Source organism: Eubalaena glacialis, chromosome 17, assembly GCF_028564815.1.
Source record: "Eubalaena glacialis isolate mEubGla1 chromosome 17, mEubGla1.1.hap2.+ XY, whole genome shotgun sequence".
NCBI lineage: Eukaryota > Metazoa > Chordata > Mammalia > Artiodactyla > Balaenidae > Eubalaena > Eubalaena glacialis.
In genome coordinates, this window is record NC_083732.1 from 79,847,234 (window position 1) to 79,874,937 (window position 27,704).

The 27,704-nt window shown below is 40.7% G+C and overlaps 1 protein-coding gene across 1 annotated transcript in view; it reads left to right on the top strand.

Annotated features, from left to right (window-relative positions):
- The first annotated feature begins 11,262 nt into the window (after positions 1-11,262).
- Positions 11,263-27,704, top strand: part of EFR3A (EFR3 homolog A) — a 96,712-nt gene continuing 80,270 nt past the window's right edge. The window contains exon 1 of the mRNA XM_061171748.1: positions 11,263-11,514. Coding sequence (XP_061027731.1) covers positions 11,505-11,514 — 10 coding nt within the window. The 5' untranslated portion in view covers positions 11,263-11,504. The remainder of the gene's footprint in view (positions 11,515-27,704) is intronic.

Consider the following 27,704-nt stretch of genomic DNA (forward strand, 5'->3'; position numbering starts at 1 on the left):
ATGAACAGTCATATCAACAGAAATCGATGTCATTTTTTCTTTTCCTCTCCCCCTTCCCCCCTCCCGCAAGCTCATTCTTCATGCTGTGTTTGTTTATCTGAGTCATCTGATGGTCCCTTATGTTCAGACTTCTGCATTCCACCAAGCTTTCCCTTTCAGATGCCATTTAAAAGAGTATAAACTTCACTGTGGTTTTGGACAATTAGTTTGAAACTAAGTTTAATAGCAAAAAGGGAATTCCATTTGCCGTATTTCATGAATCACTGGGGTTTCCTTTGGCTAACAAATCCCTTCTTTGGGAGAGTAGATCCCTCTTCATTTTGCTTCATCTCTTCCTGTAGCCTTGTTTCTTCCCCATCTAATTTGTTCTTCATCTATTTATAAACTTCTCAGTTAAAAATGCTCTCTCTGTTGTTACTAGTGATCGTTCCCTAATCACCCAACTCAAAGAAAGACCTACTCCTTTCCCCACTGGAGACTTCTATTAATTAGTAAGTTTGCCTTCTTCCTTAAAAAAGCAAATCCCAAATCCTCTGAGGTTAACAATCGGAGGGAAAAACTTCACGTGAAAAGAGAAGCTGGCCTTGGAAGCCCTCACCTTTGTCCTCCTGAAGCTCACCTTCCTCTTTGTAAGATGAGGACCTACAACGCGAGTCCCTTGACTCCTGGACAAGGGGGTTCACAGCTCCTGGTCATAATCACTGCAAAGCTGACAGGGTTGAGGGCAATGTTGCTCGGCTCTCAGCTCTACTACCTGACCCTTTCTTTACCTTCCCAGAACACCTCACACAGGCAGTTCATTCCTGCTTGAGTAACTAGCTTTTGGCTCTTTCCCAGTATCTACGGTTAAACTTCTGGATGAAGAGATGGACTGATCTAGGATACAGTGTTCCCAGGGTTCCTCTCTGGATGGAGGTGTTGGACTGCCCACAGGTAGGCTTTTATTGGGCAGATGCCCATCTCTGAGAGACCCAGTGGTACTTCGTGTGTCTGTCACCTGGAACAGACCCTTTTTAAAAAAAAACTTTTCCTCTATACGTCGAAAATATTTTGAGTAACCATGTCATAATAAAAATCAAATATAATATTGATTTATTTTTTACTTTTAAAGCAATTATTTTAAAAAGCATTTTTCAAATTAAAGTATCGTTTGAAACCCATAAACCAGTTCATTTAGGAACTAGAATTTGTACATCCAAGCAATATTATGTATGTTCACAGTTCGCTGTTTTAAAATTTGAGCAAATAAAAACTCCAAGTTGTCCCATAGAATGGAAGTAGTTTAAGTTCTGTTTCTCAGTTTTGATAATCACAGCACTATCATGGTTTATTTCAATTCTACTATTTAATTGCAGGGTTATGCTGCGCCACAGAACTTGCAGACGGGGATTGAACCAGAAGAGAAGCTGGAACAATTCAGAACCGCTTTCATCTGCCAGTGAGTTCAGAGTGGTTCAGAGTAGTTCTGCATTTTTAAAATTTTAAAACAGCTGTGTCCATGTGCATTGAGGCTTGGTTTTATGATTGGGAGTTCTTCAAAGTGACTTTCACAGAGAATATTATGTTTGTTAAAGGATAAATAACACAAATTACATTACATGTAAATTATTAGAACTCACAGTAACCCCGGAAATTGAGTAGAACTTAGACCAACGAAAGACTTTTTCAGATTATTTTATCACTGACATTGTTTACAATAGCCAGCACTGGTGATAATAAAAAGCAGACACACTTTTAATTGGTGTTTTAAAAATTTATTATTATTATTTTTTAAAGATTCTGTACTTTAATTCATTTTTTATTTATTTATTTTTGGCTGCATTGGGTCCTTGTTGCTGCACACGAGTTTTCTCTAGTTGGGGCGAGCAGGGGCCACTCTTTGTTGCGGTGCGCGGGCCTCTCATTGCGGTGGCCTCTCTTGTTGAGGAGCACGGGCTCTAGGCGCGCGGGCTTCAGCAGCTGTGGCACGCGCGCTCAGTAGTTGTGGCTCGCTGGCTCTAGAGCGCAGGCTTAGCAGTTGTGGCGCACGGGCTTAGTCGCTCTGTGGCATGTGGGATCTTCCCAGACCAGGGCTCGAACACGTGTCCCCTGCATTGGCAGGCGGATTCTTAACCACTGCGCCACCAGGGAAGCCCCTTTTAATTGGTTTTATTACTGTCGTTAACTTCTCTATTACGAATGCATCCCTTTAGTGTCTGCATCTGCAATGGACCACACTTAGTGCCTGGACTTTGGTAAACCAATGGAGAGGTCTTCTCCGACCCCTCTATCTAATAAGTAAATCTCCCGTCTACTCTTATTTCTCTTTATCACCAGAACCCTATTAATTTGCTTTACAGCACTTATAATTTGTAATGACATATTTGTTCATATACATATTTACTGTCTACCCTACCACATTGTTATCATCATCAATTGGTGATGGTGTGTCCCAGCACCTCGTGGATATCTGACATGTAGTAAGCACTCAGTACATTTTTTTAAATGAATGAATGCATGCATGAATGAATTAAAGTCTTGTTCATTTAGCAGTGGCCAGGGGGATGAGATCATGTAATACCAGATGGCAATTAATGCAAAAAATAGAGGTGTGAGTATGCTTTGGTATGCCCTGGCCTGCCTATTCACCTTGATTAAAATCATGAGAGGTATATATAGATCAGATGTCCACGTGATGAGAAATACAACTGTCAGAAAAGCCAGGAGTTTACATCAGCCTTATCAGTGCATTCTTTCTTATAGTAAATATAGATGAGAAATCAAATCAAGATTGCTTATATAGATGGCCAAAAAAGCACATGAAAAGATGCTCAACATCACTAATTATTAGAGAAATGCAAATCAAAACTACAATGAGGTATCACCTCACAACGGTCAGAATGACCATCATTAAAAAGTTACAAATACCAAATGCTGGAGAGGGCGTGGAGAAAAGAGAACTCTCCTACACTGTTGGCGGGAATGTAAATTGGTAGAACCACTGTGGAGAACAGTACGGAGGTTCCTTAAAAAACTAAAAGTAGAACTACCATATGATCCAGCAATCCCATTCCTGGGCATATATCTGGGGAAAACCATAATTCAAAAAGATACATGCACTCCAGTGTTCATTGCAGCACTATTTACAATAGCCAAGACATGGAAGCAACCTAAGTGTCCAATGACAGGGGAATGGGTAGAGAAGATGTGGTACATATATACAATGGAATATTACTCAACCATTAAAAAAGAATGAAATAATGTCATTTGTAGCAACATGGATGGACCTAGAGATTATCATACTAAGTGAAGTAAGTCAGACAGAGAAAGACAAATATCATATGATATTACTCATATGTGGCATCTAATTTTAAAAATGATATAAATGGATTTATTTACAAAACAGAAACAGGTTCACAGATTTCGAAAACAAACTTATGGTTACCAAAGGGGAAATGTGGAAGCGGGGGACAAATTAGGAGCTTGGGATTAATTTACACACACTATTATATATAAAATAGATAACCAACAAGGACCTACTATACAGCACATGGAACTTTACTCAATATTCTGTAATAACCTATATGGGAAAAGAATCTGAAAAAGAATGAATATATGTACATGTATAACTGAATCATTGTGCTATACACCTGAAACTAACAAAACATTGTAAATCAACTAAATAAAATTTTTTTAAAAAAGATTGCTGGGTGAACCCAAAACTGGGGCCAAGAGAATTCAGGACATGCTTCAAATGTTTGAGAGAATAGTGACTCATCTGGAAGAAGTCCCTAATTGTTGGGGAAAAGGAGGGAACGAGATAGGGGTTCAGAACCTAAAATGCTGGGTTAGGTCTAATTCTTGTTCTTTTAAAACAAACGTTGGAGTTGAAAATCCAAGATACAAAGAGACCTACAGACCATTCAAAGTGTTATCCAAAATATTGCTCCTTTATACTCTAGTAAAAACAATCTCATACACACTACATTCGGAATTACTGATATTACTGACACTGGTTTCAGCCACCTGCTCGTGAGTTTTTTTTTAATGTTTCCAAGCAGATCTGCCACTCCCTTCCCACATTTCATTGGATAGAGTAGGGTTTGTCTGCAACTGGGTTTCTCCTTCAAAGGCATAAAATATACTGGCTTTATTTCTAACCACTAACCTCCCTGCTCTCTCCCCCTACATTCATGATTCAAGGTAAATATGATTAGCAGTGATATTATCTAACCATAATGCTATTACCTTATTTGAGGCAAATTTAATAGGCAGCTCTCTCCTGCGTGTGCGATTTCTGTCTCCCTCTCCCTCTCCCTCTCCCTCTCTCTCTCTCCCTCCCTTCCTCTCAGTAGCTATATTAAAGACCATGATGGCACAATTTATGGATGAAGATTTCTCATAAGAACTCTATAAGCATTGCATATCCCATCGGATGCAATATTTTAAAAAACATTTTTCTGAGAAAGATGGACACTGACATACGTAGAACTTATTTGAAAACAATAGCTAATCATCACAATTTCTTATTTCTATCTTCTTCTCAAGTGACAGGAAACTACATGGTGACTGTCATTCAGCTCCCATCCTACAAAAAGAGAATCAGTACAAAACCTCTTGGCTTCCTTTAAGGTCATTGAAACAGATGGAAAGCACAATTCCTCCCCTGGAGGGCTTGACAATTTTTTCTGAAAAACAAACTGGAAGAGAGACCATCATTGTCTCTAACTCCACAGAGTCTAAATATGCATCTCCTACTGGGCTCTGATTTGCTCTTCAGCTGACTCTGCATTGTCTGTAGTTAAGAGCTTGGGTTTGGGGATGCACAGACCTGAGTTCAAATTCCAGGGCCATTACTTACATATGACTTTTGAGACCTATTTAATCTCTCCAAGCTTCAGTTTCCTCTATTAAATCAATGGGATACTCATACTTATCTACTCAGAGTTTCTGTGAGCATTTTGTCAGAAAATGCAGGTAAGGTACTCAGCACAGTACTTGGCACATACTGAGATCTTGATAGATTATACCCCCCATGATTAATTTTATACAACAGGGATTAGTTAGCTATAGATATAGTGATAACTATTAATAGGGATTATGGGGTTCATAACTAACCACCCTCAAATTTGGTGGCTTAAAATAACAACAAGTTATTTAGCTCATGCCACTGTGCGTTGACAATTTGGGCTGGTCTCAGCTGGGCGGTTCTTATGCTGGTCTTGGCTAGATTCACTGTTGAATCTTTGTGGAGCTGGTGGGTCAGTTGGGGCTGGCTGACTTATGATGGCCTCATCTGGGATGGTTGGGATGATTGGGGCCTCTCTCCTCCAACGGAGGCCAGGCTTCATCACATTTTCTAAGTCTCTGCTTGCACAATGTTTGTTGCTGTCCCATTGGCCAAAGCAAGTTGCAAGGCCAGTCCAGAATTAGGACTGGAGAAAGAGAGTCCCAAAGTCAACTGCAAGAGTGTGCACACAGCCAGGGGAAGAAATTGAGAACATTTTCCCAATACACCACAAACAGCCTCTTCTAATACAGCCTCATATGTGGAATTTGATTTTTTAAATGATATAAATGAACTTATTTACAAAACAGAAACAGACTCACAGATTTCGAAAACAAACTTATGGTTACCAAGGAGGAAATGTGGAAGGGGGGGACAAATTAGGAGTTTGGGATTAACTTACACACACCACTATATATAAAATAGATAAGCAACAAGGACCTACAGTATAGCACAGGGAACTTTACTCAATATTCTGTAATAACCTATATGGGAAAAGAATCATGTACTTTCGTTTTTTTGGTGTGTTTTTTTAAAATTATTTATTTATTTTATTTATTTATTTTTTTGGCTGTGTTGGGTTTTCGTTTCTGTGCTAGGGCTTTCTCTAGTTGCGGCAAGCGGAGGCCACTCTTCATCGCGGTGTGCAGGCCTCTCACTATCGCGGCCTCTCTTGTTGCGGAGCACAGGGTCCAGACGTGCAGGTTCAGTAGTTGTGGCTCACGGGCCTAGTTGCTCTGCGGCATGTGGGAATCTCCCGGACCAGGGCTCGAACCCGTGTCCCCTGCATTGGCAGGCAGATTCTCAACCACTGCGCCACCAGGGAAGCCCATGTACTTTGATTTATCTATGTTTGCTTCTTGTCTTTATGTCCTTTGTGTTTATGCTCCCCCCTTCTTTCCTCTCTTTCTCCCTCTCTTCCTCAAATGTTTATTAAGCACCTAATATGCTCCATGTAGAGGGAATACCCCAATACACAAGATGTGATTCCATTTGTCATTAAAAGTCTTGTAAAGGATCTCTCTGCCAGGAATGCCCCTGTGTTTAAGGAGCTTTTTCCTCTCTCTCCTTTTAGCAGCTCCACTACACCCTATGTTAAATGCTAAAGCTAGCTAGCATTTTAGTAAATAACAATGAGAGATAATGCTTTCCTCTAATTGTTTAAAATGATAGTGTTTCTAAGGAAGAGTTTCCAGCTGTTTTGTCTGACCTAATCAAGAACTCTTCACCTTATTATCTCAGGATTTTGCTCCCCATCCATTTGCAATTCTCTTTCTAAAGCACAGATGCCTGTGACATTTGGCTCGTGGGATCATCAGGAGTGTGTGCCTTGCATGCTGTCCTAGTTGGCACAGAGAGGGCTTAGGAATGACCTTCTGGATTAGAGGCTCATCCTTTTCCTTTGGTCTCGTGTGTTTCCAACGACTTTGGCTAGGACGGTAGTGCGAAAATTACTCTGGCATTCAGAGTGCAGTGATCTCAAACGCATGAGCTTAAATGGCAACAGAAATGGTCTGATGAGATGTATGACATGTATGATTAGAGTCTCATCATACTTCAAGTCTTTTCTAAGAGAATGGTGCTCCACTTTGGTTACAGACAGAAACATCTGGAGAGCTTTGAAATTAGGTCCACACCCAGGCCACACTGCAGACCAAACTACATCAGAATCTGGGGAGTGGGAACAGGGCATGGGTATTTTTAAAAGCTCCCCTGGTGATTCCAAAGTTCAGTCAAGTTTGAGAACTACTGCCTTGAGGGGACTCATCGAATGTTACAACACAGGAATGTCTCTTGATTTTAAAATTGAGGAAAATTAAGTCCAGAGAGGTCAAAGATTGTCAAAAGGCCAGGTAAGGGGGAAGGCAGTATTCAGACCCACGTTTTCCAAGTCCAAAGTCTGTACTTTTGATGCCTCATAAGAACCAGAAAGCCCTGAGTCACTATTAGGCAATGGTAGAAATAGAATGGAAAGAAATGAAACAAGAAGGGCATATTACTGACATAAATATTTAGTGAGAAAGAAAACTAAGCAATGAGAGCATCAAGTTGCATTATTTTGACCTTTTGGGAGAAGTAAGTAACCTTACAGTTATTTCCTATAAACTGTAAATCTGCTGGCAAATAACTTTGAACACTGTACTTCCTTGGTGGCGCAGTGGTTAAGAATCCACCTGCCAATGCAGGGGACATGGGTTTGAGTCCTGGTCCGGGAAGATCCCACGTGCTGCGGAGCAACTAAGCCTGTGCACTACAACTACTGAACCTGCACTCTAGAGCCAGTGAGCCACAACTACTGAGCCCGTGAGCCACAACTACTGAAGCCCGCGCACCTAGAGGCCGTGCTCCGCTACAAAAGAAGCCACTGCAATGAAAAGCCCGCGCACTGCAACAAGAGTAGCCCCCGCTCGCCACAACTAGAGAAAGCCCGTGCGCAGCAACGAAGACGCAACGCAGCCAAAAAAAAAAAAAATATATATATATATATATATACCTTTGAACACGAAAATGCGTGCTAATTAAAAGTGAATCGTCTCAGTGCTTGATTTGGAAATTGGAACAAATACTGGACTAAACATGAAGCAGAGCTATTTTGGGCAATTTGGGCTAAAAGCAAATACTCTGATAGGATGTTGACAATGATCTTTCTAACACCATCTTAACTGATATTATCAGGCAGGCATCCTTCCTGGAAGAGGGATCTATCTAGTGGCTCATCTTGGTGTTGGCCCTACACAGTGTGTAAGAACGAGAGCTGGGAAGTGTGCGGACACGGAGATGGATAAAGCCCAGTTCCTACCAGTTCAAATCGGGCTTTAAGAGAGAAACACTGGCACAGAGGGGATGGGAAGGGTATTCAAAAGAGGTCCAGGAGAGGCAAACACTCTTAGCTCAAGTACTAAGAAGGTGGTGGCAGAATCAGTCCTCTAGAAATTGGGGGTAAGTGGAGGGGTGATACAGAGGCAGAACTTGATCCAGAGGATTTGACAGGGAAAGGGGGTCTGTACGGTAACTGTGTTACCAAAAGCCTACGTGTACTAACTAGGAAAACACTTAGGTGTGGTATATGTGATCCAATCATCAGGATATTATTATTCCTGACTTTGACCTGTCCTTCCTTCCTTCCTCGGGATCTTTGGCTGCAGATTTTATTTCTGGCAACTGTACAAAACCAAAAGGTCAAGGGGATTAAAAAAAAAAAAAAAAAAACAGTGAAAAAACCAAACCCATTATGGGCCAAACTATCTCAGGGCCTCTGGGATTTGCATCTTTTTTGAACGATGTAAGCAGAGATGTCTGTCATTCAGCATCTTATCCTCCTTTGCCTTCCTGGGCACTGTGCCCTCTGGATCTCCTCTATCTCTGTCATTTTGGCTCCACACCCTCCCTCAGCAGGCTTTCTCTGACTCTTGCCTTCAGCTTTTGTCCCAGGGCCAAAGACTCCCAAATCTCTCTTCTTGAGATCCCTCTGCCTGCCTTCAGCCTGGTATGCCCAGCTTCCTTCAGATCTATTCTCTCGGATGTTTCTCTTGGATGTCATCTCAAGCCTAATACGTAAAAGAGAAACTCACACCTTCTCTTCACACCTCCTCCCTAAAGCAGCTTTCCTTCCCAAGTTGCCTACTGCTCTTCCAGCACATCCGTTTCCTCATTCCGTAAACTTGGAGTTTTGTAACTAACAGATGCCTGCTTTTGCTCCCAAGTCAGCAGCCAGCAAATCCCAGAGAGTCTTCTTCTGCAGTAAGATTCAGCCCTTTCCTTTTCCACAGCCACCAATACTATGCACCTAACACTCCCTTCTGTATCAAAATCGAGGTCTTCCCTCCATGGGTTTTCTGTCATGCTGTTGGCTCCATAGAACCCTGTTGTTGATAATTCAACGCTACTGTCCTTATAAAGAACCTAGAGTGGTTTCTTAAAGGACATATTCCAAGCTTGCATGTAAAGTTGTTCATTAACTAGCTCCATTGTACCTGTTTTGTTTTTACATCCAGTGAATAAATATGTACTTTATTTACATAGTTATTACATTAACATGCTCTAGTCCCCCTACTGTGTGCCAGGCAGGAATACAGAAATATGAACAGAATATGGTTTTTGCCATTTTCTGAAATGTATACAGCCCAGTGGTAGAATACAAGCACGTATGACAGTTTAATTAGGATTCAGTGGGAAAAATGCTACAGTAGAGGCAAATCAAGATGTTGTGAAAGTCTGGGGAAGAAAACTGGGAGCAGGAAAGATGTTATAGATGATAAAAATATGCAACGATGCATTGAAAGAAAACCAAGTATTTGGTAATCTGCCCCTTATACCCTTAAGCAAGAGACAGCCTCCTACATAGCATCTGTACACACTTCCCTGACTCACTCTAAATTGCCCTCCACCTTCCCCCAGCCTCTTTAAGAGCTCTCCAGGTCTTTGCTAACTCAAATTCTGCTTTCTTAGAAGTCCACCTCAAGACTAGTTTCCCTCAAGCCCTCCCGCCTCGTATCTTCACCTTCTTTTTCTTCTTCTTTCAGTACTGCACAATATCATTTCTTCACCAGAATGTTGGCACTAGGACAAAGGATCTCAAACTTAAATAGGTATTTGAATCACCCTCAAGTGTGATCCATCGGGGTTCAGCTAGGAAGGCAGGAATCTGATTTTTAACAGGTTCCCAGGTGATTCAGGAACAAGAGGATCTTGAGCCACTTTGAGAAACACCGGCTGAGACCTCTGTGGTTTCCTTCGACTTCTCCATACTGGCTGTCCACAGCCCACAGGGACTAGCTAAGCGTATGTGGGTTGTTGAAGGCTCTGGGCTCCAAGTATTCGCTTAGGTCGGTGACTATTAGATACATCAATTATCAATGACACTCAGAGAGTAAAGAAAAGTGACTCAGTCAAGTGGACAGAACCGCCCTCTCTGGAGGAAACTGACCCCTGAGGCGTGAAATCTCTCTGAAAGTCACCATCAGAACAAGAGAATATTTGCAATATTTGCAAATGAAGCAACTGACAAAGGATTAATCTCCAAGATTTACAAGCAGCTCATGCGGCTCAATAACAAAAAAACAAACAACCCAATCCAAAAATGGGCAGAAGACCTAAATAGACATTTCTCCAAAGAAGATATACAGATTGCCAACAGACACATGAAAGAATGCTCAACATCATTAATCATTAGAGAAATGCAAATCAAAACTACAATGAGATATCATCTCACACTGGTCAGATTGGCCATCATCAAAAAATCTAGAAACAATAAATGCTGGAGAGGGTGTGGAGAAAAGGGAACACTCTTGCACTGTTGGTGGGAATGTAAATTGATACAGCCACTATGGAGAACAGTATGGAGGTTCCTTAAAAAACTAAAAATAGAACTACCATATGACCCAGCAATCCCACTACTGGGCATATACCCTGAGAAAACCATAATTCAAAAAGAGTCATGTACCAAAATGTTCATTGCAGCTCTATTTACAATAGCCAGGACATGGAAGCAACCTAAGTGTCCATCATCGGATGAATGGATAAAGAAGATGTGGCACAGAACAAGAGGAAATTACACTTGCTGTCCTCTCAGAACAGGCGCAGCCGTCGCCCCGGATGACCTCCGTGCGTCTCAAATCACGTTTTCAGAGAATACAGAACACACTGCAAGTTCAAGAGCTTATAAAAGAAAAAGCCTACAGGTACTCGATGCACTCAAGGCCATCACGCGTAGCCTCACAACCACATAAACGGGTGCAGTTGCAAGAAACAAATATTGCTAATGCACCTCGCATAAGGGTTCATGAAAATGAATATGACTCAAATCAGGAGGGTCTGACAATAAAACGAAGCCCGAAGTGGCCCTACGCGCGGCCCTGTTCTCTCCAACTTCCCCAAGCCCCAGCACGCAGCCCCTCCCTGCCCGGAGCGCGGCCTCCCTGTGGAGGCGGGGCCGAGACGTCGGTGACGTGCTGACGTCAGGGCGTGCGGACGCCCAAGTCTCGTCCGGCGCGGAGCTGGGCTGGCGGCGGCCCCTGTTGCCAGCTTCCTTTGCGTGAGCCGCGGGGTCCGCGTCGGCGCCCTCCGCCGTTCGCCGTTCGCCGTTCGCCCTTCGCCCTTCGCCCTTCGCCCTTCGCCCTTCGCCCTTCGCCTCGTCCCGGTCTCCCCGGCCCGGCCCCTACCCGTCATGGTGCCGTCGGCGCGCCTGGCGAGGCCCCGCTGAGCCTCGGCCCGGCGGCGAGCGCGGCTCGGGGTCACCATGCCTACCCGTGAGTGGCCGGCCGAGGGTCGGACCGGGCGGGGAGCGTTGGGAGGCGGCGGCCCGCTGGGCGCGTACTCCGGTGTCGCCGTCCGGCGGGGCGGCGGGGCAGGCGAGGCGGGCCGGGCCGGGGAGAGCCAGGAAGTGCCGGCGACCGGCCGAGTTAGTTTCGTTTGGGCTTAGGCTTCCCCGGTGGGGTGGCGTGGGAGCCCGTTGCACAGACGGGGAAACCGAGGTCCGAGCGCTAAGGACGCACGGCTAGTAAGTGGCAGAGCTGCTAGTAAGCTTGACCTGTGGGACTTGGAAGTCCAGCTCTTTCTCCAGCAGAGCTAAATGGCACTTTATGGAAATGCTGAAAATAGCTCCGTCCCATCGCCATTGCCTCCTCACTTGCTCGAGGACCAGGCATCTCCTGGTGGGACGCTCCGGCCTGGCCCAGAGCCCTTTCTCGCGGCGCCCGAAGTCCCAGCAGCCCTGACTTTTCTCTGTGACACGTCCCGGGGGTTGAAGCAGGTGCTCTTTGGGGAACTTGTTGGACCCACCGGCTTCAGATCCAACTGGCAGCTGATTGAAAATACAGGTGTAGGGCTCCTCCCTAGACACGTTGAATAAGCTTCTGGAGCTTGGGCCCTGGAATCTGCGTGTCTTAACGTGTTACTGAGGTACCCTGAAGTTTGAAAATTGCTGGATAGTGGAGGCGTTTTGGACAAACAGGGTACTATAACACTACCAACGACAAATTTTAAAACGACTCAGAGAATCACCATGTGACTTTAAACCCGGTGACCTATCTGGATATGTGCAGACTAGGGAAGCTCCTGATTTTGGACGTAGAGCAAGCATGATGATGATTGATTTGAGATTCTTTTCAAGTAGGGCTCTTGCAAGCGTTTCATGCTGTAGAATCTTGAAACACTTGTCGGTATGTTTCCAATTAGTTCATATTTCTTAGAATTCATAACTTCCTAATTGTCCTTATTTTTGTAGACACATGGGACATTGGATTTCCAGGTCAGCCTCAAATGCATGTTTTGTCCAGTGGTGGGTAAAGAGGAATTATTTCCTGATACTAGAAAGGTTTATGTAACGTTGTTTCAACTTTTTAAACAATCTTGATGTAAAGATTGCTAATAACTCCTCATATATGTATGGGTAAGGTGGATTTTGTTCTCTTAACCCAGTCCTGTGTGTCCTAAACTTGATGTTCTTGGATTTTTGTATCCCGTATGTATGTCAGCAGTTTATATTTTAGTTTTATTCTTCTAGACTGGAGGAATATCATCATCAGTATTATTGTCAATTTATTGTTCCTAAATTTATATTCATGTTAACAAGTGAATTAGTACTGTGCTAATCTTTTACTTTCTTAGAAAGCAAAGGGGGTGGGGGAGGAACACCTTTTTTGAAAGTTAAGGCTTCAAGTGGACTTTATTGGTAAAATGGCAATTAAACAGAGATTTTTAGTTATGTTCTAAGGTTATTTAGCCCCATAGAATGGATAGAGGACTTTTTTTTCCCCTTAATTGTGTGACTTACGATGCAGAATGACACGAGGATGAGCCATGGTGTACTCTGCATAGTTAAGATTACAGGATCCGTGACCTGACTGGAGGGCAAGTGAAATATTTGAGTTATCTGTCGTTGCTGCTGATATTTATTATGGTGCAGTTTCTGTGATTACTTAAAAGTGTGGTACCGATTGGTGGTACACATGTGAAGTCAGTTGTGTTCATAATTGCCTTTTTCTCTTCTTTTGTGACCAGAACCACCAAAATAGCTGTGATAGTGTGTGGATATTAGTACTTCTCAGAAATTCTGCATGTAGAATAAGTAATTTCCAGCAAAATTATTATTTTCTTTAGGGATTTTTTTAGGAAGGAACACCCCCCCCGCCCCCCCTATAAGCGAAGCTTTTTTTCTTTCTAATGTCAAATGAGTTAGGAGGCTCATGTACATGCTCAGCCAGTTAATCCTTAAGCGTTTAGTGAAATAAACGTAATGCTTTTCTGTAAAATGAAAGTGTTGGAGATGATCACTAGGCTCTTTTCAGACTCTATAATTCTGAGAGTGACCCTTGTTCCAAGTCATAGAATTATTATACTCTTGCTATTTTGTTGCTTATTTGGAATATTGATACCCTCAGTCATTGAAACTGGAATTGGTAAGTAGAATCCAGTGGAGCATAGTACACCCCTGAAGGCTGAACGATGGCATATCTCATGAATGTTAATAGTCACTTCATTGGACTTATTTAGGAGATCCATAGACTCTTTCAGAAAACAGCTACCTGGAAGGATGTGTGACAGGAAGTTGCTGCGACACAGGAACAGTTCTGTGGTCATGTCACTGTGTATTTTCAGGCAGTAGTTTGCAATAATCACTAAGCACAGATTTCAAGACTGTTTCACTAAACGATCTTTTCAAATCTACAAACCTGTAATTTGTCACATCATTTCTCTAAAGGCCTTCATTTCATCCTCCTACACCCAAAGGATCATTAAGAAACATTTTGATTGTGAAGATTTTCCAAACTCTGTATCAGAATTTGAGTGGAAGAAACGTTAAAGCTTCTCAATCCAATCGTTTTATTTTATTTTGCATAGCAGGAGACTGAGACTTGGTGAGTTTCAGTAACTCGGCTAAGGTCACAGATGGAGTAGAACCAGGACTTGAACACAGACCTGGGATTAGGGTTTGGATTAGGGTTCCTATCCATAATCACACTGAGCATAGATAATGTTTATTTTTCCATAGCTAAGTTGATAATAGTTTATCTTTTAAAAAAATTTTCCCTGGAGTTACACTAAGGCAAAAGTGAGCTTGGCCAAAACTTACATCAGACATGTGAACTTAAAAGAATATTTAACATTTTTGCCTTTGCTTCTGTCTTGTCACAGGAATCTGAGCAGAGATTGCCGGGGATTGCGCTAGGTAGATACTTGGTTATATAGATATAGATGTAAACTTTTTAGTAAACTACTTATATGAAAGGGACTCGTTAGCTGACAGATAACTTGTCTCAAAGCAGGTCCAATAAAATGTGCCCTTTTATTATATATGAAAACATTGTATATTGGCTAAGGGAAACTGCAGCTATTAACCATTCTTTGCTGTTAACCTATACTTTCAGTAATTATTTGTGGGTAATGCTTTCTTTTCTCATTTAGATGTTGGCATTGATATCTGGCCGCATTTGTTAGGCTGTGGTAATGTGGTCCATCTGTGTGTGGATTTTTCCATTGATGAGGTTGATTATATTTGACTTATTTTTCAATCCATTCTTATGAAATAAGTGCAGAATATAGGTGAATTGTGAAGTGAGGGATGAATGCTGGTCAAAGTGTTTTCATTTAGAAACACATGACAAGTAAACTTGACCTGTTACTGGCTTGTGAACCTTTTGTGTTTGTTCGTTCTCTCTCCCTCCCTGCCCCTCACCCCCTTTTCTCCCTCTCCCACCCAGCACCTATGTACACTGCCAGAGTTATAGCTGAAGAGTTTTCTTTCTCACAGCGACCTTTGGCCTGACATGTTTTGGTTACTACCAGATCTCATCTTTCAATCTGTCCCCACTCATGGGGACACGGGGCTGCATTAAAGATGATGTAGGTCATGGGAGATGAGGCTGGAGAAGGAGAAAGGAGCCAGAATTTGAAGGATGTAAGATGCTGTGCAATTAACGTGACTAAAATTGTGTTCCAGCTGTCCCAGTCACAGTTAGTGGCTATTTTGTAGGCATGTTAGCAGTTTCCAACTTAGTGGTTACTTAAAAACTTAAAATTTGCTCTTAGTAATAGAAATTGATTATTGGATATTGATTGTGTACGAGGCAATATACTTTGTGCTTTACAGGAATGATCTTACTTAGTTGTCTCCGACATTGAGGAAGGTCCTATTTGACCAATTATAGAAATGAAGAGATTGGTTCGGGGAAGTCAAGTAACATGCCTAATGACAGTAAGTGGTGGAGCTGGGATTGGAAGTGGATAGGTGTGACTTCACGGTCCCAGTTCTTTTTTCACACTGCACTGCTCCGAGCCGGGCAGGAGTTGAATCTGCAGTCCTCAGATCCTATCAGTTTCCTTTAACACTGTCACTTTTGCTTAGCACTATGCCTGATCACATAATAGGTACTTGGTAAATGTTGAATAAAAGAATGAATTCTAACTGGAGTCAGAGAAGTTATTCTTTGGATACTATAACCTGAAATAACTTTTTTCCCATAAAAACTGTGTTATAAAAAGTTTTATAGTTTATGAGTAGATTCTTAGCAGACCTGCCTGAAATATTTGCAAGACCTGAGACAAGAATACAAATGGAGGCCCGCAAATCATAGTCTAAATTCGGGTTTCTCAATTTTTGCTCTCTTGATGTCTTGGACTGGGTCATTTTTTGTTTGGGAGGGCTAGGCCTGTGTTTTGTTTGGGCCTGTGCATTGTAGGATGTTTAGCAGCTTCTCTGGCCTCTACCCACTAGAAGCTAGTAGTAATCCTCCCCGTCCCCTACAGCCGTGACAACCAAAAATGTCTTCAGACATTGCCGAATGTCCCCTGGGGGGGGAATTGTCCCTGGGTTGAGAACCACTGGTCTAAATATTAAATCTTATAGACCAAGCTGTGGCCACAGCCTGGCCTGCTTTCCCATCCAGGGTCCCTACAATCTGCTCCCCAGAGATTACCTTCTCAACCTGGAGGTCCAAGCAGACTACAGGCCTGATCCGGTCAGCAGTGATCTGTTGGGTCAGGGTGGGGTCTTGCCTGACCCTGTCCAGCTTCTTTGGGGAGCCAGAGTGAGAAGGTCCCACCGCCCCCCGTTACTTCACTTCCGTCTCAGGAGTTTGGTACAGTTCTAAGCACCTCCCAAAGCTATACCACCTAAGTAGAGGGGCAGATGGGTGGAGGAAGCCCCGCTTTTTCGGGAAACTCCATCTGCCTGGACTCCCACTTCGGGTGATTTGGGGTGGGCAACTTCAAAGAAAAACAGCTGCCGCCATCTTTCTCTGGTTTTCTAGGATGTGATTTTCAGTATTGTCCCCTCCCCCACCCACACGTACCTCTCTAAAAGGAAAGAAAACTCTGTGTTGTGGGACGCAGAGGCCCTTTTTTCCCCCCGAGTCAAATGAAGGCACTAGTTCTTAGGAGAAAGCCGCATCTTACCGATTATATAGCTCAACTTAGGTATGGAATGACCCCAGGTCACCTGAATACGGGGTGGGTATTCACAACTACATACTTCATACTACCTTTATGGAGGATGGAAAAGTATGGTATAGAAGTATTATAAAAATCTGTGGCTAAAGATTTGAAGAAGGATTCAAAGTTAACATCAAATATAAGAGATCAATATTTGCAGTATTTATACAAATCGGAAAGCAAAAAACCACCAACCCTCCGTGGTTAAAGCACACACCTATGCTTGTCAAAGTCTAAGTACAAATGATTGATAAAGATTTGGGGGGAGATGGTTCAGTTTTACTAATAAAGAAATGCTCATTAAAAGCTGAAATCATTTTTGGTTTACCGCATTACCGAAGACTTTTTAACAGTAATAGGCAAAGGTGGTGGTAAGGTGCAGTAGAAAAGGCAGAAATTTAAATTGATACAATTCTTGGAAAGTAATTTGGCAGTATTTTATCAAGTGCTCTGATAATGCTTTTACTCATTGACCCAGTAATTTCACTTTTGGGAATCCTTAAGAAATGATTAAAAACATAAACTGCACTAGGATGTCTGCACTGAGGTGTCTGTCACCGTAATATTTGTAAAATAGTAAAAACCTAGAAACTTTAATATTCAATAATGGGGAAGTGGTGCAAATTGAATATAGAACATCCTTGCAACAAAATATCATGCAGCCATTTAAAATACTTATGAAAGCACTGGGATTATGAACTGTTTTTATTATCTTTTCTATAATTTGTGTTTTCCAGAGTTTCTACAGTTAGCATATAATCCACAATCAGAAAAAGATGCTTAAGTTTTTTTTTTTACAACTTTACCATAATTTTTCCAACATTTTCGTAATTCTTTCCAAAACCTAAATGAAACAAAATATTGCCCTGAACTGGTTCTTCCTTTAGCCCATAGAAAAGAATTTTGGGTAACTGATCAGATAGTGTTGATTGTGTGTGTATGTATATATATGGCTTAGGAAAACAGTGCATTTACTGTCTGATTGCAATTGCTGTCAGGTGATAGCAAATGCTTATCATTGGTGTTTTATTCTGAAAGGAGGAAGAAATAATTTCTGATTTATTAAGTGGCGGTTTCAGTTGTGAAAACCTGACAGGTTGAGATGAATCACTTTGGGTTTGGTTTATTGGGAATTTGTAGGCTTTTTTTTGTTTTTTTTTCCCTGAATGATTGTGTATTGTAGAATGAACACAATTCTAGGGAAGTATGATCACGAAATGAATGTTGGCAATTCCTCCTATGATTAATATGTCAAACCTGTCAAAATTCTTTCATCATTTGTGTTTGCCAGGTTTATTCCACTCTTGAAATGAGCCTGCTTTCGCATATGCTCGAAATCAAGCAGGAGCTACTATTAATTTTCCTCTTTCTGTATAGGCTGTCATATCCTCCCTTCTGCATGTTTATTTACTGCTTCCTAACTTTAGGTATTATTAGATAGCATGATTCTAATTTTTATTAAAGAAGGAATCACTACTCAGCTTTTGTCATTGTACCTCTGCATCAAGTTTGCCATATTCTAAAAAATGGGCATTAAACCTTTTGCTCTGCAGTCTTCAAGAGGACTTTCATTCTCCTCAATGCCATTATTTTTGTTTTTATTCTTAGTTGGTGAGTTCATTACCTCAACTGCGGGGTATTTCTGCTGTACTGTATCCAGTTTTCTGGATAATTCTAAGTGTTCTTCACACCCCTGCTATTTAATTGGCTTTTTGAACAGCTGTCTTGGCAATTTGCTACAAAGTTCTCTGTGCTGTGGTTGCACTTAACTTTAAATGGATCTCACTCCCGCTGGGCAGGGAAAATGAAATATAAGATGTTCAAGTTTGCTGCGGTCAATGCCTGGGGCCTCGTAAATGGCAAAAGGTACTGGCCAGGCTAAAGGACTGGCCTGGAAGTCGAAAGGAGTGGTCCGTTTATGACATCTGACATAAATTGTTTTTTGAACTTAGTTATAAGTGTTTTTATTAATTATTTGATCCATTCAATGGAAAATGGTAATACTTCTCAGGGAGATTTAGATGCAGTAGAATTTATGTAATTGTGCTTTAGAGGTAGAAATACTTTATGAACATGTGATTAGAATCAGAATCAGAATTAGAATTGCTTCTTGGATTGTTACCCTTTGCTGCAGCTGGTTCCAGAAGGGCATCTACAGAGGAGGGTAGTCCAGGCAGATGCGTAATAGCTAGGATTTGGTGTCTAAGTCCCTATGGGTTTTTCCCATTCTCTTAGCTGGCTGGACTATGTGAACTTCAGGGGTCCAGTTTCTTTTTCAGTTCACAGCCCGGATCAGAAACAGCCTTAAATAATTTGTCTACTCCATGCTGCCTTTTCCCTTGATTCCATCCTGCTTCATCACTTGGTCTTCCAAGGATGGGAGCACCTTTGGGAAGCTGCCCCAGGTTTGTCTTACTGCGCCATCTTTACGAAATGGAACAGCTCAGGTCCAGGAGATTGAAGGAAGAAACTGCCCCAGGTCAGTTCTATTTGTATTACCTTTACTAAAGCTCCATCCACTGGCACAGGATTCTCATTGGGAGTTCCTGAGCATTACATGTTGTTCTTGATCCGTATTGGAGGGTGGCACAAGGGAAGTTTGAGCTACCGCTAGACCTAAGTTTTCAGAATGTCTTCCATGGAAATATAGTAGGGACTGTTGTGTGGAGAGGGTGCTGAAGAGGCTGAGCAGGTAGGCCTCTCTACCTGACCCAGCTTCAGCCGGGCCAGCTCTGTTTTTAATCTGTCTTATGGTAAGATTCTGCATCCAATTTCAGGAGGTAAATAACATTGTTTCCTTTTTAAAAAGTTTGCAATTTATGGTCTTAGACATTAGAATATGCCTTCTGACAAGAACGTAAGATATTTTAGAATCAAAAGCTTAGGAACCTAGAGGCAAAACCAAAGCCATTTAGCTGATGGTGTCTCAGCTGCTTTTGCTCTAACAATCTCCAGGAATGGAGTTGTCTCATCTCTCCTTGTAGTCGTTTCAGTCATAGGCGCTGTCTGTGTACTCTTGGAGTCACAAACATTCTCTTTCAGTCTTTCTTATTTTCCTGTTGGATTTCTCTTAGGGATTGATTCACTCAGCAGATTATTTTAGTGCCTACATGTGCAAGGCAGTGATAGGTGGGGAATATGGAGATGAATAAAGCAGTCCCTAGCTTTAAAAAGTCTATCCAGTTTATAGAACCTTGTGTAGATGGCTATCACACAAAGAAGGAAATGGCAAGCCCCCTGAGAAAGTGCTGTGGGGTTCACAGAGAGACCGCAAGGAAAAGGTGAGTGGGAGATGGCGTCCTCAGCCTGAGTGGTTACCAGAGGTGAGAGTGCGGGTTTGGGGAAGATGTTTGAGTCACACAGGTGGAAGTAACCAACAGCTGGCGGGAGTAAGTCATTGGTGCTGGGGAGCGTGACGACTTTAAGGCCATATATATATTTGGTAATTTTGTCTTTTAAGCAACACATACTTATCAACGCCTAGTATGTGCCAGCTATTACAGGCACTGAGGACACAGCAGTACCTCATACTAGACACATGGGCATCACCCTGGACATCTTCTCTGCTCTCATGAAGCTTAATCTGGTGAGAAAGACAAGTGCTGACCAGACACTTATCTTCCTCACCAGACTAATTACAAGCACCTAATGCCTGTTTTCTTTGCCAACGTATATATAGTTTTTGATACAGTAGGTGGCTCATGGTACACATTTGGTGTATATTTGTAGAGTGACTCAAATTACTAAAGGAGAAACACAGGTTGCTATGGAAACACATGAGCGAGGTTGGAGGGAGAGCAGTTAGAGGTTATTAGAATACAGTAGTCTGAGTGGTGGGCTTTTGGACTTGGATGATAGTAGTGGGATGGATTGCAGTGTACAAATCTGAATATTGTTGAGAAAGTACAATTCATAGGATTAATTGGATGAGGGGTTGAGGGAGAAGGAGGAGTCAGGATTCACTCCCAGATTTCAGGCGTGATCGTTCGGGTGAACTGCTCTGGTATGATACAGGGACTTTTTGGAGAAGGCAGGTGAGTCCATCTCAGGGTATGATAAGTGTGTGGTGCCTTACAGGACTTTCAGGGTACATTTGTAGGAATAACAGTGGATGAAATTACTAAAGGATAGGTTGTGAAGAGAGTAAAGACGCTGAGGCAGATCCTCGAGGAACATGTTCATTTAAGGATGGAATAGGCAGAGGGAGCAGGTGCAACATTGCTAAAACAAATGCGTGCGTGACAAGAACTAGGTAAGGCTCGTGACAGTCCCTTTATTTATAGACGCACTGCAAGCATTTCAGTGTAGCGAGGGAAAGAAGCTGGACAGTCGCTTACCGTTTGATGTGAGGCTTTGACAATGATGAGTTATGAAGTGTTGTTAGGGAAAAAAAATCTTACTTTAAAACCGTAAAGATGATTGTATGTCTTAATTGTGGTATGTACTATCCTGTACTTATGTCATTAACTTGTCACTGCTTCCTAGCTGAGGGAAGAGATTGTCAAATTATACTTGGTTGAGAGAATATAAGCTGTTCTATAATTCCTGGGTAGACAAGCTAAATTGTGCAATTTGCGTGTAGAAATTAGGGAATCTCCACATATGTAATCTAAAACTTTCATATAGAACTAAACTATTAGTAACTTATCATCCCATGCTGTCTTCTTTGAGTCTCACTGTTACGTGTATTTGTGGAAGAACTGAATGATTTGCTCGTGGCAGATACAATGCTTATGTAAACTTGCTGAGGAACTGCTTTACTTCAGACAAAGAACTGAGGGGGCATTTAGAGACTGGAGCTGTCACCTGAGAGCATCAGTTAACTCTTTGGGTGTTGAGCACCACATTCTCCCCCCACACAGCTGATACTCCTCTTTTTTCCCTTCCCTATCCATTGCTTTCTGCGTATTTACTCAGTGACGTGGAGTAAACAGCCTCTCTTCTCTTTTCAGCAGCAAAGAAATATTGCTGCTCTTTTTGCTGCCTGCCCTGATAGGGTACAGCAACATGCTGGTTAAGGGCTGAATAATTTTAAAAGCTTTGTATCCAGTGGTTTCAAGAACATTAGGGAGGGGTGAGTACAATTAAGTGTGGTTTGGCTGCAGAGCTTTTGCTGGAATGGCAGTTGATTCCACCATTCTTAATTTTTTAAATCTAAAATTTCACTGTATTCAACCTTGCTAAAGAATCTGTGTATTTACACAAAAGTGAGATGATTTTCTCTTGTTCCCTTTTAATTTTCAAGAGTGAATAGTTTCTTTTTGTAGTTGTAGTAATAACATGAATACTACAAGTGTGTATAGATTTCCAGGTTCTCCCTTTGTGTATAAATGCCACAGAAAGTTGCCGTGTTTTTTATTTCTTCCATGCATTCGTTGTTATAAGTCTTACCTTTGAACTTGAGGAAGATAATAGTAATACATTGAAATCTTCGGGTAGCATCAGATTTTGGTTTATGATTCATTACAAAAGATATTAGAGAAGATTAGATTGCCTTCTTAAGAGTTTTGATTAACATAAAAGTTGTGCATGCTGTGATCATAATGTGTATAATAAATTAAAAGAATACCTAATTTAAAGAAGTCTTAGGCTTTTGACATTGTGTTACCCAAGTGAATACAAAATGTTTAGAGTCTTTATGTTTTAGCTGGAAGTTTTGGGGAGACTATGTCAAGCACTGAACCTCGAAAGTTTAAATTAGTAGCTTAATGTTTTTTAAATTAAACTTTGTACTTAGCTAGACCCACTCAGCAAGTCCTGTGTTATATTTGCCTATCTTCAAACTTTGGATAGAGATATTAAATATATATTCTGTTTAGATACATAATGAGAGTGTTCCCTATCTTTCCCTTTACTGTTTAATCAGGAAATTTAATCATCTCAATTCAAATGAAAATCTTCAACATATGGCATAGACACCGTGGGTGTTGTGAAATCTGTAAGAAGAATCAATGCCGTTGGTATATTGAATGTATTCGTTCTGAAAATAATTTTGGAAGTTACAAACACCCCAGATTTAACCCTTTTGTTACTCTGTGACTAATAAGGAAATAAGAATTTGTTAAAATTTAAGTCGTTGGGGAATTTTAATGCTGTTTTGAATTTTGCCTGAAATAACTCATATCCTACTTTTGAAATATTCAGAGAATTTTTAATTAAAAATAACTCAAACATCTGGTTCACTGAGAAAGATCCTAGTCATTGTCTGTGGTGGATTCTTTATGTTTGTAATGGTGACAAGTTAGTATCTTTTGATTTAAGGGTTTATTTTCCTGACTACAGTGCCTTAGCTCGTTTAAGCAGAAATTGGATTTGGATGTGTTGGTGGTTTTTTGTTTTTTGTTTTTTGTTTTTTTTTAAAGAACTTAGCTAGAAATCTGCAGAAAACCCCACCTTTATCTTTTTTTAATATCCAGGTTTTCATTGTGGACGGTAGGGTAGCAGTAGGGTTTTAAACTGTGACCTTGGTATTACAAATACTTATTAAGGTCACAGTAAGTATACTGATGGAAATAATTGATTTTTAAAAAGAGCTGTATTGAGATATAGAATTTGCATACCTGTATTAAGTATATGGAAAGGCTTGATTTTTATGTAAAATGAAAACTGTACAAATTACCTGAGCAGTGATTATAAATGTGAAATCCTAGATTCCCAACCTTTCCTTTCCCCCAGATTTTGATTCAGTAGGACTCACAATTCGATAAATTGCACGGTGTTAGGAGACTTGCTAAAATTAAAGATACTGAGTGGCACGATTCTGAAATTCTCGTTCTTTTTAATCTCTTTATTATAAATCAGATATTTTTTTCCTCTGGATTTTAAAACTTACACAGTACATTTTTAAATTTAAAAATCTGAAATCATCCAGTGTCAGATTACCATAATCCCAAAATGAGTGTTTTAATTTGTAGAGGGGAGAATTAACTGGACTTTTTCCTCTGCATGCCCAAATTATAATAAAGCAAAGGATTCCCACCTTACTTCTACAAAGTAAAAATGGGTTGTAGCTTCAAAACTGAAACTTGCCTTAAGTATGGATTTGCTGCTAGAGTTTTGTGAAAGTTTACATATAAATGCTTCTATTATTTTCCTTGTTAGTTTTGGGAGAATTTCGTTGTTACAAGCTGAAACTCACAGTGCACAGTGGATAGGGAAGCTTTAAGACATCCTAAACAGCGGTTGTCATTTGGCTGTGATTTTGTAAAGTAATGAGGTTCTCTCCCCCTTTTTTCAGTGGCTGAGCTCCATACAGCTCTTGTTTGTTGTCAGGTGTGCTGGGAATTCACCAGTAACTTTTTGTGGGGGCAATCTAATAGCCTAACAAAAGCTTCTCATTTTTCCGTTCATGATGTTCTTGTATTCTTAGGGATATTTTAGAGCTCAGAGTAACCTACAATAGGAAAAGAAGACATTTTCTCGAAGTGGGAAGTTTTGTAATATGACAGGTTCTCAGGCAGGGTGTCACTTCTCCATTCTCTACCATCTGACTTGATGGAGAGCTTGGTAACAAGAGTATAATCTTTGGGCAGCTGTGAAGTATTTTGACTGTGTTGCTCTACTCTCCATGTTAAACAGTTCAGCTTATTTAAAAAAAAAAAAAAAAAAGCCATCTCAGGAAGGCAGTACAGTATAGAAACTGTTAAGAGCACAGGCTCTTAAGTGGATCCACAACTTCTAGTTGTGTGACCTTGGACAAATTACTTTTATCTTTCTGATTTCCTATTTGTAACCTATAGATGTTGATACCTACCTCATACAGTTATGAGCATTAAGGAAGATAAAATCTGGAATATAGTGGATGCTCAAATATTGGTTGAATGCATTCTGAAAGAATCAGACTGGCAGATAAGGAATAGATAAGAACGGGGTATTCCTGGGGTAGATTAGGTTAGGTCTTCTGGTTTTCTACTATATTTTGCATTATATCCATGAAACCAGAATTTGTGCCACAGGGAACTTGCATTTAGTATTTGCTGTTGTATTAGTTTACTAGGGCTGCTGTAATAAAATATCACAAACTGAGTGACTTGAGCAACGAATTTATTGGCTCACAGTTTTGGAGGTCAGAAGTCTGAAATCAAGGTGTTGGCAGAGTTGGTTCCTTCTGAGGGCTGTGAGGGAAGGGTGTGTTCCAGGTCTTTTGATCTGGCTTGTAGATGGCCAATTTCATGTTCATCTGGAGTTCTCCCTGTATGCATGTCTGTCTCTTAATTTTCCCTTTTTATAAGGATACCAGATATATTGGATTAGGGCCCACTCTAATGACTTCATCCTCACTTAATTGCCTCTGCAAAACCTTATCTCTAAATAAGGTCACATTCTAACGCCCTGGGAGTTAGGACTTCAGCGTATGAATTTTGAGGGGGATACAGTTCAACCCATAATAGCTATGTGAGACATGAAAGTGAAACAGATTTTTTTACTTACAATATTTCCATTTTCTAAGCCATGCTTATTTATTAAACTTTGATGTAAACTGATGGCATAGTAACTTTTTCTTTTACTAAAACCAAATATTCATTTACTTAAACTTACGGTGAAGTATATCTAGCGCTAGAAGAAAATTGGTAGAATTGAACAAAAATTCTTTCTTTTCATGGCTCAGTTATTTGGTATGCTACTAAATTCTCTGAAGGCTGACTTATAGTCATTTTGGCATTTGAGTTGATTTCAGGAATGGTACATATCTTAATATCTAGCAAATACAGAATTTACTGGTCTACATGTTATATGAAATCTTACTTGTGTTAGTTTTTCAAAGCTGCCATATACAAGGTACCATAAGCCAAGTGGCTTAAGACAACAGAATATTCTCACAGTTCCGGAACCTAGAAGTCTGAAATAAGGTGTGGGCAGGGCCGTGCTCCCCCATAAGTTTCTAGGGAAGGATCCGTCCTTGCCTCTTCTAGCTCTGGTGGCTGCTGGCAAGCCTTAGAGTTCCGTGGTTTGTGGCAGCATGAATCTAATCTCTTCCTGTCTTCAATGTGGCCTTCTTCCCTGTGTGTCTCCTCTTTCTCTTATCCACTTGTCTTATCTTTCTCTTTATGAGGGTACCAGTCTTTGGATTAAGGGCCCACCCTAATCCAGGATGACCTCCTTTTAATTTGATTCCATGTGCAAAAACTCTGTTTCCAAATAAGGTCACATTCACAGGTACTAGGGTTAGGACTTCAACATATCTTTTTTGTGGGAACACAGTTCAACCTGCAACGTTTGTCCATTGCTTTAAAAAGTTAGCTTCTTTTAACTTCTCTAATCTTCCAAGTATTCTTGACTAGTAAGTGGACAACTTTGTTATCACAGATTAATATTCTTGAGCCTCACAATTCAGAACCCTCCCACTGTCTTGATTGTTAACCCATTACCTTGGTTTTCCAGGTAAAGAATTATGCTTCACTTTCAGCTCTTTGTCCTGTTTCAGTAGTTTGTTGCAAATTCTTTTTAAAGTGCCTTTTGTCTCATACTTTCTTTACCAACTCAGTGTTATGAGTTATGTTTGAAATTGTTGAACCTACTATTTTATAATTTACAATAGATTTCAATTCCAGGAGCCTTTTGTAACTGGAACGCTTGTTATCTTACTGTTGAGTGCATCTTATCTGTAGTACTTTTTATGAAGACAAGGTATTCTATACAGATAGAATGGTGTGAGCAGGTGCATGGGGATGAATAGGTTTGGGGCTTGATTTAAGAGCTGTGAATATTCACAGTTTTTATCTGGGAAGTAAGGCTGAAAAGTTAGAGGCTGTGCCCAGGTTCATCTCCAAAACCAGCCTAACAATGAAGTGTAAATAAATTGGGGAGATCTTTATTTTGGTAAAGTGTAACTGACTTCACTTTTTAAATCTTTAAATAAATGTGTGTGTGTGTAGCTAAAATAAACTATTAAATTTATCATATACATTTTGTAAAATAAGTGATTTGGGTTTTTGTAGGTATGCTCTGAATGAACTATCTGATAATTTGTCTAATCATGGATACTATTTTAATAACCTTTTCCATTATATTCCATTATATTCTCAATATATTTCTGACATACAATAAAATGTCTTGTAGTCATATTCTTTCTGTGTTAACTTTGCCTTATATAAACTTCACAGTCTTTTTCAAAGGCATTTGGAAAATGTCAGGGTTTTTTTTGTTTTTTTTTTTTAACTTTCACAATTGGAAATGTCACAGTCAGACAGCTTCTGAGGAGAAATAGAAGGCTTTTATTGTGAGTCAAGGTTTGAACTTTATTTATTTTTTATTATTATTTTCTTCTTATTAGTCATCCATTTTATACACATCAGTGTATACATGTCAATCCCAATTGCCCAATTCATCACACCACCACCCCCGCCCCCCCACCGCTTTCCCCCCTTGGTGTCCATACATTTCTTTTTCTACTTCTGTGTCTCAATTTCTGCTCTGCAAACCGGTTCATCTGTACCATTTTTCTAGGTTCCACATGTATGCGTTAATATACAGTATTTGTTTTTCTCTTTCTGACTTCACTCTGTGTGACAGTCTAGATGCATCCAAGTCTCTAAAAATGACCCAATTTCATTCCTTTTTATGGCTGAGTAATATTCCATCGTGTATATGTACCACATCTTCTTTATCCGTTCGTCTGTCGATGGGCATTTAGGTTGCTTCCATGACCTGGCTATTGTAAATAGTGCTGCAATGACCATTGGGGTGCATGTGTCTTTTTGAATTATGCTTTTCTCTGGGTATATGCCCAATAGTGGGATTGCTGGGTCATATGGTAATTCTATTTTTGGTTTTTAAGGAACCTCCGTACTGTTCTCCACAGTGGCTGTATCAATTTACATTCCCACCAACATTATAAGAGGGTTCCCTTTTCTCCACACCCTCTCCAGCATTTGTTGTTTGTAGATTTTCTGGTGATGCCCATTCTAACCAGTGTGAGGTGATACCTCATTGTAGTTTTGATTTGCATTTCTCTAATAATTAGTGATGTTGAGCATCTTTTCATGTGCCTCTTGGCCATCTGTATGTC